We start from the raw sequence: 11,128 nt of genomic DNA on the forward strand, positions 1-11,128 counted from the left end.
AAGTCTAGTCAGGTGTATTTTGATGGAAAGTCAAATAACAGTCCTGTAGATAATGTCAGTCTCCAGCTGGACACTGGATTTGCTCTGCTGTAATGAGAGTTTGAGGAGGATGCTGATCTCTAGCTTTGTCTCTGCAAGGAACTCAGAGATAAGAAGTTGTCCTTGTGCTGTTATTGAAAGGTTAGTTTAATTCAGAGAAATATTTAGTGTTCAGGAAGTTCACCCAGGTATTGATTTAAACCTTTTCTACAGCAATAGGCTGTTCCTTTAGTATTTTACATACCATGCCTAAAGATTCAAGCCTCAACTTAAAGCTCAGATCCAAATAGCAATTAGGGGAATGGTCACAACTAGTGCCAGTCAAGTCAGTAACATTTTTGTCCAAAAGTCCTTCAGACTTACCAGGATAAACTGATTTCCTTAAAACACTTCTTTCTCTGGGTGCTGTATGAAAAAGCCAAAGTACATTGTGAATCAGGAGTGTCCAGCCCAGTCCCAGGGTTGTTCCTCTTTGCTCAGAAAGAACTGAGACAGTCCAAAACTTAAGCAAAACAGGCAATTGTCTAAATCCACAGTCTGGCAGGAATGATAAAGTGTCTGTGGCCCTGCTGCCTACTCTGCCTGTGCCTGAGTCCCAGGCTGGCAGAGCTTCCTGAGGGAGGGTCAGGATGTCTCAGGCACTGAGTTCAGTGTGGGTGGAGGCTCTTTTGGACATGATTTATTTCCATCACACCTTTCATCTTCCCCAGGGGTAGTAGGGGCAGGAAGTCCAAGCATCTCCATACTGGTTCTTTATCTCAGCCCCAGCCCTTCCCTCAACACTGATCCCAGTTCTTGGGGTAGCACAGTTCTGTTCATATTGCTGGGAGGTCTAGAGCCAACTCCAGCTCAGATTCCCTTACATTTTTTCAGGGCATTTCTCGTGGAAGATGATGCATTGATTCATACTTGCTCCTCCAGCGAACTCTGTCTTTGCTCTGCAGCAGAGCCAAAGCTCCCAGAAGTCAGTGACAGGCCTTGCACTGATCTGTGCACTGCATTGAGCTCATCGTGGCTTATTGCAACATTACTATTCTGAGTTTCTTACTAGCAAAGTGGAAATCTAGTGAACAAAATGCAGAGCCAGCTCGTTTTGTTGCTAAGTCTGGAAAAGTGAATTGGTCACTTGGAAGCAATGGCAGCAAGTGAGACAGGAAATTCTAAGAATTCTACAGCAACCAACAATGTACTATGGAAAAATAAATATATCCCAGTGGAAAGAGGCATGAGAAATCCCCATTGCATTCAGTGGTTTGGAACAAACTATTTGAAATCAGCTCTAGCAATCAGGAAATCTGCTCAAATACTTTCCTGCTCCTGAGCCTTAGGCTTAGCACCTCCCTCTTAGCCAGAGTTTCCCACTGAATCCTTTTGCAGCACAGAGACAGCTCAGAGGGTCTGGGGATTCAGTGTGTGCTCAGAGCTCAGGCCTTAGGAGCACAAGTTAGGTGCATGCAGTCCAAAACCATGCAAAGCACTTGAACCTTCTCCAAAATAAAAACTCTTTGCATCTTCAGGTTTCAAGGCATATTCTAGACCAAAGCTTGGGTCTGTGAGATATTGATTCCAGAGCCAAATGCTTCGAGTAGCTTCAGCCAAACCTTGGGCAAAGCCAGATGGTGTCAGTGAGGCACAGCCATGCAGGGAGCTCTGCCCCTGCCTGAACCTCCAACACAAAGCTGCGTTGCGTGCGTGGCCCCGTGTCAGAGCTGCTCCCAAGCTGCCTGCCAAGATCCTCTGTCAGAAGCCACTGCTCCAGTTCTTGGCAGAATGTGGTGTGTGTCTGCAGTTCAGCACCTTCGGTTCATAATCTAACATCTTGGCTTTCATCAGGGTTGGAGATGGGTTGAGATGGAGTAAGAATTGTAACTGATTAGGCACATAATCTCTTCTCCATACCCTGGAGTGGAACAGGTGGGGATGAGTGTCTGAAACTCCTGTCACCAATGTACTCCTTGTGGAAGTGTCTTCTTTGAGTTTAAACCCCCATCATCTAAAAGCAATAGCAAGAGGCTAAGTGCATCAGAAATACATCTGCCTTCGTGACACTGGGGAATCTCTTGGAAATCACCAGTGTCAGACCTTTTGCTCTGATTCCTTTCACAGAATGCAGCTGATTGTTTGCCCTGCTGTGGAAGCTTGACCAGTTTTTGTGTCTATGACTAGAATCCAGCATGTCTCATGTCCCTGTTTTTGGTAATGAGGGAAAGCCACGTGTCATGGGAAGTCTCTTTGTTGTCTGTCATCACAGCAAAATCAGTAAAACACACCTCATCTTTTTAACAAGAATAAAATAGATTGTGAAGAGTTTGATGTAACAAAGAATAAGCAAAATCCACTGTTTGATTGTGCTTTTGTTAGAGACTCCCTGAGTGGTGCCTGTCAGGAATCACACAGCACTTCCAGGTTCCCCTGGGGGAAAGCCACACTGGCAGATCTGGGTGACAGGTAACAAGGAGGAGAGACATCTGTCATTGTGACCCAGTAGCTTTGGGGTAGCCAACATCCCGTTGTTTGAAGCTTGGAATTAACACAGAATTTCTCATTTCCTCCTTCCTGTGAGCACAATACATTGTGACAGAGACTAAACAACAGCTCGTTAGTACCTCACTTCATAAACCTTATGTATAGCTTTGGCCACTGGAAGTCAAGCTTTGATGTAGCTCTGGGTCAGCAGATTTTCATTCACTTCTGTTGGTTTTCAGGACACAAAAAGCTTTTATGTCTTTGGTATAACTTCTTATTTTGTTTATTATCAAAATGGCTAAATATATGTGGATCAAACTTGTCAAACATTGAGATCAATTTTGTACTGGAATGAAGTTCAGGTACTGGTGTAGGTGCTGTAATCTCCTCAGGTCTTACTGCTTTTCCTAGGCTAAAAGTTCTGGGTAGAACTGCCTGGATAAAACTCATAGTGTGCAGTGCCAGAGACTTCACCTGTGCTCAGTTTCCTCTGTCTGACAAGGGAGTGTCTAAAAGACCTTTATTAGGATCTTGCAATGGTAATAGTAGTACTTTTCATAATATTCATTTCAGATTTCAGAGAACTTTTCGGAGTTTACAGGTGTTCTGCCTGTGGGATGACCATGTTATTAATTGCTATTTAAATCATATATATCTAGAAAAAAAACATAAATTCTGAAAGTATCTTCATTTGTAGAAAAAATACCAGCAAGATTCCCCAGAGCCCTTGTCCAAACCCTCTGCTTGGGGCATTACTTCAAAGGGCAAATAAATATCTATGTTTTAGTATTTCAATGTAGTCTGTGAAATTTCTGAATAGCTAAATCTGCTTTTTTTTTTTTTTAGAATAAAAAGCCTCAGATCTAACCTTAAAGTTCACTGACCCTGAATAGAAAGAGCCCAGTGACTCTCAAGCTTTCATTGGGAACAAGTAACTTTTCATTCCTAAAATTGCAGGTGTCTTTGCAAGGTCTTATTTGGCCCTGAAAATTGTATCCTATACCGGATTTCTGCAATATGTTATTTTCCTGGCAAGGAGTTGGATTAGGAAGTATAATGCTCATGAGAACTTGCCTGTAAAAGGAAGAGTCTCTTTTGTCCAGTAACAGCTTGTTCTCTCAGTAGAGACTTCTGCTCCAGCTCTCAATCAGGAAAGCTGTCAAACAGGTCCTGCTCAATGTGCTCTTTGAAGTGTTTGGGCTCACCCATGTACTTGGATTAAACTAGAGCTCGGATACCCCTTGGGTGCAGAGGTGGGACCTTAGTTGTAGGAGCAATTTTCCATCACTGTGCAATGAGCACAAAGGTTCTAGTACATAAATCTGTGTTTTCAGGAACATAGAACTGGTCACTCTGCAATGTGCCATTCCATAATTGATCCGTTGTCTTTTATTTTGCAGATTCTCTGGAAAACAGACATTCTGTAAGTATCTGTTCTATGCACAGGCTGTAAGTATCTTTTTTTGTGCAAACGCTTAAATATAGCAGTGTTGGATTGAGATTATTGTGTCTCTGGTGAGATGAAGTTCAAGTGTTGCTATGGTTCAGTTGTCTGTGTTGTTCAGAGCCTTTTCAGCTCAGCTACAGGGCAAACCCTTCTGACATATTCCTGCTAATCAGCCTTCCAGTCCCACGTTTGTAGCATGGTCAGCTTTCAAGGCCTGTGGAACTGACAGGTGTGTTTGGTAGTGTTGGTGACAAACCATGATCTTCCAGGAATGTCTGTTGAACACCTGCACAGCTTTAGGTATGTGCCACAAGTATTTCTGCTGACAGGGTGGCACAAGGTTGGAATTGGCTTCTGCTTGCTTCAGGCTCCTGATGGACCTGAGGCACTCAAGATTTGCATAGGAAAACCTGCTTAGCTGGTTAATATCTGACTGGGGACAGACCTGCTGTTCCAGGCCCATCTGTAGATCTGTGTTCAGTGCCAGTGAATCTTCTCAGGAATGTTCACACACACAGTCTGTAGAGAAATGAGCTCCTTCCTGAGGTGTGAAAAGTTGAACTAAGGAGGAATAGCTGATCAGCTGAGCTTGAAGGCACTTCCATTCCCTGTCTGGGACTGTCTCCTTCTGGGTTTGTTTTTACCCAAAACACGGTACAGCAAGTGGAACGTCTGTAAGGGCTGGTGGTAAACTGAGACCTTGTAAGAAATTTTAAAGGCAAAGAGTTTTTTGTTGCTGGGTCAGAGCTGGGTCACAGTTATGCTGCTCTAACCCAGAAGTGAGAATAGTATCATCCATGTATGGATATCTCAGCAGCAGAATGTGGAGTTTGTGAAGGTTCTGGAGGTGGTGAACAGCTTCATGGTGCTGAGAAGCCCATGAAAAAAAGATGGACTTTTTTATTTTCTTAAGAAGTGTGTTGAATGGGCTGTGACTCTGAGATCTGAGAGGCAGAGAACTTAGATTTCAGGAGAACTTTTATGAATGTTAGATAAGCCATCAAACCTCAGACTGAGCAGACTGGGTGTTTTTTCTGCCATCCACTTTGTGACTGTGGAATTTGTACTTACAAAGAAAAAGGGAGAGACTCATAAATAAGAATCACAATAGCACAGTCCACATCAGCTTGTGGAATCCACTGGAGGTCTGAGAGGCTCCATCAGCACTGCTGTCCCCGTGGGAGCACCAGCAGCACATTGTATTATTTACAGACACTGGCAGAGCACTGAAGGTCACAGATTGCGTTACAATAAACAGACTCACGTTAATAGGCCAGGAGGGTTTATGGTATCATTGTCTCTCCTAGCTTAACTGTTTGTTTTTATTTTTTGCTCTCAATTTTCTAAAAATAAATGGAGCTGAAGCCTCCTCTGGGTTCCAGCAAGGCATTCCTTGGAGAGAATGTGTCCCTGTCCAACACAGAGTGTGTCCAAGAGTGGCTGTGATAGACATGTGTAAGCTCAGGGAGGAGGTTTTGTCTTCTTTTTTTCCACATGGTTTAGAGTGGACATTGGATTAAAGTCTAGAGTTTTATGGATTTTTTTTTTTTGCTGTTTCCTTTTCTAGTGGCCAAAAGTGAGTAAACTATCTCTCCATGAAAGTATAATGAAAAAGGCAGTGAAAATACACTGACTACCCTGTGTAAATCACCTTCATAATTAATTGGGCTATTCAAGCTTGCTAAACCAGGCAATCTATGGAGTAATATTAGATTCAAGGAAGGAAAGTGTCAGCCGAGGGCAATGTTTTCTTGGAGTTTCTTTTATTACTCCCCTGCTAACAGCAGGAGAGTAATAAAACTCATTATTCTGCAAAACTAATCCCATTTTCAGAATCACCCCAAAGAAAAGTCAGTTTTGTAACTTGAGCTTTCCTTGAAGTAGCCTCACCCCGTTCACATCTGAGACATTGACCCTCCTTGGACACACTGTTCATGTATTACCACAGTAACTATTCCTTTTTTGTCATTATTAATGCTTTAAAGTACAGAGCAAAAAAACAGAGCCCTGTTTTCTGCTTCTTCAATTCCCACTTCTATTCCCCATAAAGCCTGTGGCAAAAAGCAGCACCATCCTCTTTTCTCTCCACGTAAGTGACCTGAAGCTGGACCAGACAGATTAATTTCTTTATAGACTTTCCATCCCCTCTGTTTGCCTCTCAGCACTTTTCAGGCCACACAGCTGAGTACAGAAGAGGCAGGGAGCTGCTAAGGTGCTTTTTATCAGTAATTTTTTGCAGCTGTTTTTTTTTTCTGTAGCTCATTTTCACACAATGCTTAACTGGGATGTATCTCAAAGGTTTGGTCCAAATGAGGAGTTGTTGATCCTACTCATGAAAAGGAAAATGCTCCTTATAAAGTGATCAAGTGGCTTAAGCTTCCTCCACATCTGCTCTGCTTCTTTATAGCCAAATGAAGTATTTGGCTCAGAGGTGAAGTTGCTTTTGCTCCTCTGCTCCCTTACTTTGTGAGTGAAATGAAGCCCTCAGGAGCCAGGCTGGAAGCTCAATCACGTGCAGTGCCAGATGGGTGACCTAGCTGTAGTGGCTGGTCCAAAAGTTTGTAGAATTCACTCTGTTTAGGAAGTAATAGGTGTTCCAGAAGTGTGGGACAAAGGACACCACAGCAGAGAGGAGAGTTCTGTGCTCAGCCACGGGAGGACACGCAGCCTTTTTATTTCAGTGATGCTGCTGGAGATTTGACACCAGATCCTGATGTCCTTCCCACTCCCTAAATTCAAAGAACAACGTGAGTTCCACTGCTCAGATAAAGTCTGTTAGCACTCAGTTCAGTCACAGGCAATACTGCACTGGGGAGAAGAAAGATGTAGCAAATCATTTTAATGATTTCTAGCCCTGCTCGTGTGCTTTTGTGTCTACATAATTTCTGTCAGAATAGATATAAGCCAGCAGGGAAATTTAGGATCTTTGCTTCATCTTCACTGAGAGACCATCACAAAATTGAGCTCAGGCCTTTAGCAAACACTGTGTACTGACAATAAGTGTTGTGTTACACAGAGGCATCGAAAGCCTTTGTGTTATGCCAAGGAAGGTGGTGGGAGAAAAACAACCAGTTAAAGTTTGCATTTCTTGAGCTGTATAAAGGCCTAACTGCAATACAGACTGTGACTGATTTGCAGTCCAGACTACCTTGAACCTGAATGTCTGGGCTTTTAGGTCATTCAGAAAGGAACCCAAAGTTTGGGGTTGGGGGTTGCTTCCCTCCTTCTCCTCTGTTCAGAAATTTCTATCTTAAATGCCATCCATAGGAAGTATTTGCAAAAGAAATGAATTACTTAGAGAGGAACTGGGAGGAGGTTTCCTTCCTGAAATCAGAGCTGGCAATCTTTCTAAGTTATTTAATGGTCCCAGTTTCTGAAAACATATTGAAGGAAATATCTTAACAATGAGATAGCCACTTCGCCAAATACTAATTGGGATTGTGTCAAATTTACCTCAGCAGTATGTTCTGACTTCATATCTCCTCCTCTCCTGCTACCTCTTAGATGTGTGTGCTTGTTTGTTTGATGCTGCCCCAGGACTGGCAGCCTAGGCAGGACATCATGTACTGTGAGCTGCCTATTTGTTCAAGCTCAGCATGTGCCCTCTGAGACAGAAACCTGCAGCATTTGCATCTACTTGGAGGAATTTCTTGTTTTTACTCAGCTACTTACTCATCTTAGTCAAGTGATTCCCAAAGTATTTTCTCAGTGGGAAAGGAATTCTCATTGCCAGCATAACATAGTCAGCTCCCAGGGGACATGGCATGAGTTTAGCTGTGCAGAGTAACGTGGCACAGCAGTCTCAGACAGGAAAGGAGGATGAAGGATGTGTCCATGTAGAATTGGGGAGGGGATTTCAGGCAGTCAGGATATGAAGAACAAGGTGATACTCTGAAATAAACACTGAATTATAAACCAGGAATTCCTGCCTCTGACTCATGGGGCAAATCCTTTGGGGGTAAGGCCACAAAAGGAATTAGGCGCCTCAGTGCTGACAGACTAAACTATTGGGTTAGAGGCCACATGAACTCTTAGCAGGTATTTGTTGGAGGAAGACTTGCTTTGGCAACTGATGGCAGGAAAGATCTGACAGTTGTGAATCCCCAGTGGACAGAATTGTTTCTGCCATACAATGTGAAAACGATGAAGTTTGGGGTCTCTCTTGGCCCATTCCCACTGGTGGTGCAGAGGAGAGCTCCAGCTGCTCACTGCCCCCAGTGCTCCCAGTGCTCCCAGTGCTCCCAGTGCCAGGCTCCTGTCCCTGCTATGCTCTGGAGATAACCTCTCCAAAGGAGAAAGGCTCTTGTAGGAACACGACGTCCCAAATCTGAACACTGCACTGCTCACGGCGAGATACCAACTCAGGAAAAGGTTTTGATCCTTGTGGGACTGAGGCTGAGGATCTGACTGTGGCAGCTGAATATCTCATAGTAAATAAGAGATGTGACTCCCAGATGCATTTAGTGCCAGCACTTCCCTTAAGATCCAGCTTTTATCAGTAAGCAGATGTTGGTGATTAACAGCAGTCAAGCCTGTAATTGTTAACCTAAATTTCCCACTGTCTTATTTCCTTTGATTTCTGATGAAGATAATGCTAATGTCTCCCCAGGGGACTGTATCTATTAGCTCATTGTACAGCACTCTAAGGACTGTGTTATGGGACAGGAGGGTGGGGGCACGTTCATACTCACACCTCATTCCTCTCTTCTTTGCTCTTGTTGCCAACAGAGAATTCTAGGGCATCCTGATGCTACTTAGAGCACTCACCCTGAAGATCAGCTGGGAGAAGAAAACAAGCCGAGGTGGAAGATGTGGCAAACATTTCAAAGGCTCTGCAACAGTTATTTATGAGTTTGCCAGACTCTTCTCTTCAAAGTTTATTTCCTTAGGGAGAACAATAGAGATGTTCCTACAGCATTTAATGGAAAAAATTGCAAATAAAAATTCTCATAGGGAAGTGGCTCTAGAACCCACTGACACAGGTCCTCATCTTTAATTTCTCCTGCTAATGCTATTTTGCCTTTTTTTGCCTCATCGAAACGAAAGGAGAAACTTCAGCTGAGGAAGTTCATTTCTACAGTGCAGCAGCTCCTGTGATGCCAGTAGGATGCAGAAATATCTAAGCTTGCTTTAAACTAGCTAACTTGGTTATCAGTGACACTGCTGAGCAGAACAGGGCTCAGCACAGCTTGGCCAGCCACGGATGTACTTTGCCATGACCTTGCAGCCTGTGCTGAGCTCCCTGTGCTGCAGCAGCTGGACCTCTCCCAGGCTTGGAGCCCACAAGGATGCTACACTGCAGTGAGCTGAGGGCCCAGCAGAAGAGTGAGCTCTGGGCTCTCTAAAAACTTGAATAACTGTTGAGAGATTCAGACTTTACCAAGTGCCTCTGTCAGAAGAGGCAAAAATAGTCTTTATTCTTTGCTAAATTGCTTTTCCCCTTTAAAAGTCCTGATGCTTGTTGGTTAGTTTGGTGTGATGGTTCTTCAAGAAATGATTGTCCAGCACAGTTATTTTGAGTGACTGTAAGTCTTCAATGAGTGGATACACTACACCCAGGTCAGTGGGTTTGTACCTGAAAATCCTGTTATGTATAATCCTTATTCCTTTGATTTTAGGACATCTCTAAAGTCTTACTTGTGCCCAGTTTGTCCAGTATGGAGCTCCATACCTATCCTTTTTCTCTATAGTGTGATAAACCACTAACATGGATCCAGCTGGGACCTGGATCTAATTTTTGCAGGCCATGTTTGTCTCAGTTTAAAACAAGAACACAAGCCAGAAAAAATTCTGTCCCCAATCCCTTAACCATCTGCCCTTTGGCACTGCAATTGCTCTCCTTTTCTTACTGCAGATTAAAGTACTACAAGATCTGGGCCACAGGTAAGAAGGTTCTCATTTTCATTAGAAAATAGTGAAAGAAGGGCCATGGATTTGTATATACATATATAGTCACTGCCTTAAACATTGCATCAAAGGTGCAAAACCAGCAAGAAACATTTGAATTGTTTAAATTTTCAAGCTCCTGTTACTGGCTAATATCTCTAATTTATTGTTCCCTGTGCAAATGCTGTTTGTATCCTAAGACTGTCACACCCAGCTGCCTTCATAGCACCCTTCTGTTGCCAAATGCTCTTCCAGCATCCCAGGAGTGCCCATGCAAATGCATTAGTGTAAGGAATGTGAAAAGGTATTTTAATAAAGAAAACTCTGAATTGAACTTTGCCCTGGATCTTGCACATTCATGTTAGTGACCACGTGCCAAGGAATGTCCGTGAAGCTTTTTACTGGGGATGAGCCACACAGATCCATTGTATGAATCTGCATATGGAAGATGTTCTCTGTGCAACAAGTGATTCCAGGCACTCAGGTCTGGAGTCATGACCCCATTTAGCAGCAGGTGATTGCACTAAATTGGGTGAAGAGTTGAGTGTGGGAGTGCTCGAGTTCTCATAAGAATATTACTGAAATACAAGGGTAAAAGTTCCTCCACAAACCCTTCCCAGCCCCTGGCACAGCTCAGGAAAGCTCTGGTTTCTGGGTAGCTTCAAGATGTCACCTGGGCATGATGGAGCAACACTGGGACAATTCGTTGCTCACTTTCAGCTTGTCTCTTGTCTGGAATAATCCTAAATGATTTTGGATTTAATATGCAATAAAAGTTGTTTGTTCTACTGAAACATGTGAATTGTTCACTTCTCAGAGTGTTCTGTGTGCTGCTTTGAGCCTTCTGTTTTGTCTTACAGATAACAAAGGTGTCTCAAAATGTGGGACATTAGATCAGCAGAAGCCTCCAGTGAAGACAAGGTAAATGGGCCCCTGAAGTAAACAGCTACACCAGGAGTTCAAATGTCCTGATATGAGTATGTGCCAAACAAGCCTCATTATCCCAGTGGAAACACTTGGGAAATAAGTCTTGAATCTGTTTATACAACAGCTTAAAGCTCAGATTAGAGCTCAGACAATATGTTATTGAAAACAACCAAAAAATTCAGATTTCTACCTTGTCACCCAGTTGAGCTCAGCAAATATAAAATGAGGTGGTTGGTAAATGTTTACTTAGTGAGCAGAGCATAGGGGTGGCACATGCCCAGGCCTCTCGTGCCATGCCTTGTCCAAGCAGTTCTTGCTCCCACTCACCATGTCCAGGGAGAGCCTCACCCACCCCATGGCCTT

The 11,128-nt window shown here is 43.4% G+C and overlaps 1 protein-coding gene across 1 annotated transcript in view; it reads left to right on the forward strand.

The window, feature by feature from the left end:
- The window catches only part of PECAM1 (platelet/endothelial cell adhesion molecule 1), a gene marked incomplete at its 3' end in the record, with an annotated part of 29,512 nt that extends 18,753 nt beyond the window's left edge, over window positions 1-10,759 (forward strand). Inside the window, exons 15-17 of the mRNA XM_009070934.1 lie at window positions 3,906-3,954; window positions 9,807-9,835; window positions 10,699-10,759. Coding sequence (XP_009069182.1) covers window positions 3,906-3,954; window positions 9,807-9,835; window positions 10,699-10,759 — 139 coding nt within the window. The remainder of the gene's footprint in view (window positions 1-3,905; window positions 3,955-9,806; window positions 9,836-10,698) is intronic.
- Window positions 10,760-11,128: the final 369 nt, after the last annotated feature.

This window comes from Acanthisitta chloris, unplaced genomic scaffold (assembly GCF_000695815.1).
Source record: "Acanthisitta chloris isolate BGI_N310 unplaced genomic scaffold, ASM69581v1 scaffold11203, whole genome shotgun sequence".
In the NCBI taxonomy this organism is placed as follows: domain Eukaryota; kingdom Metazoa; phylum Chordata; class Aves; order Passeriformes; family Acanthisittidae; genus Acanthisitta; species Acanthisitta chloris.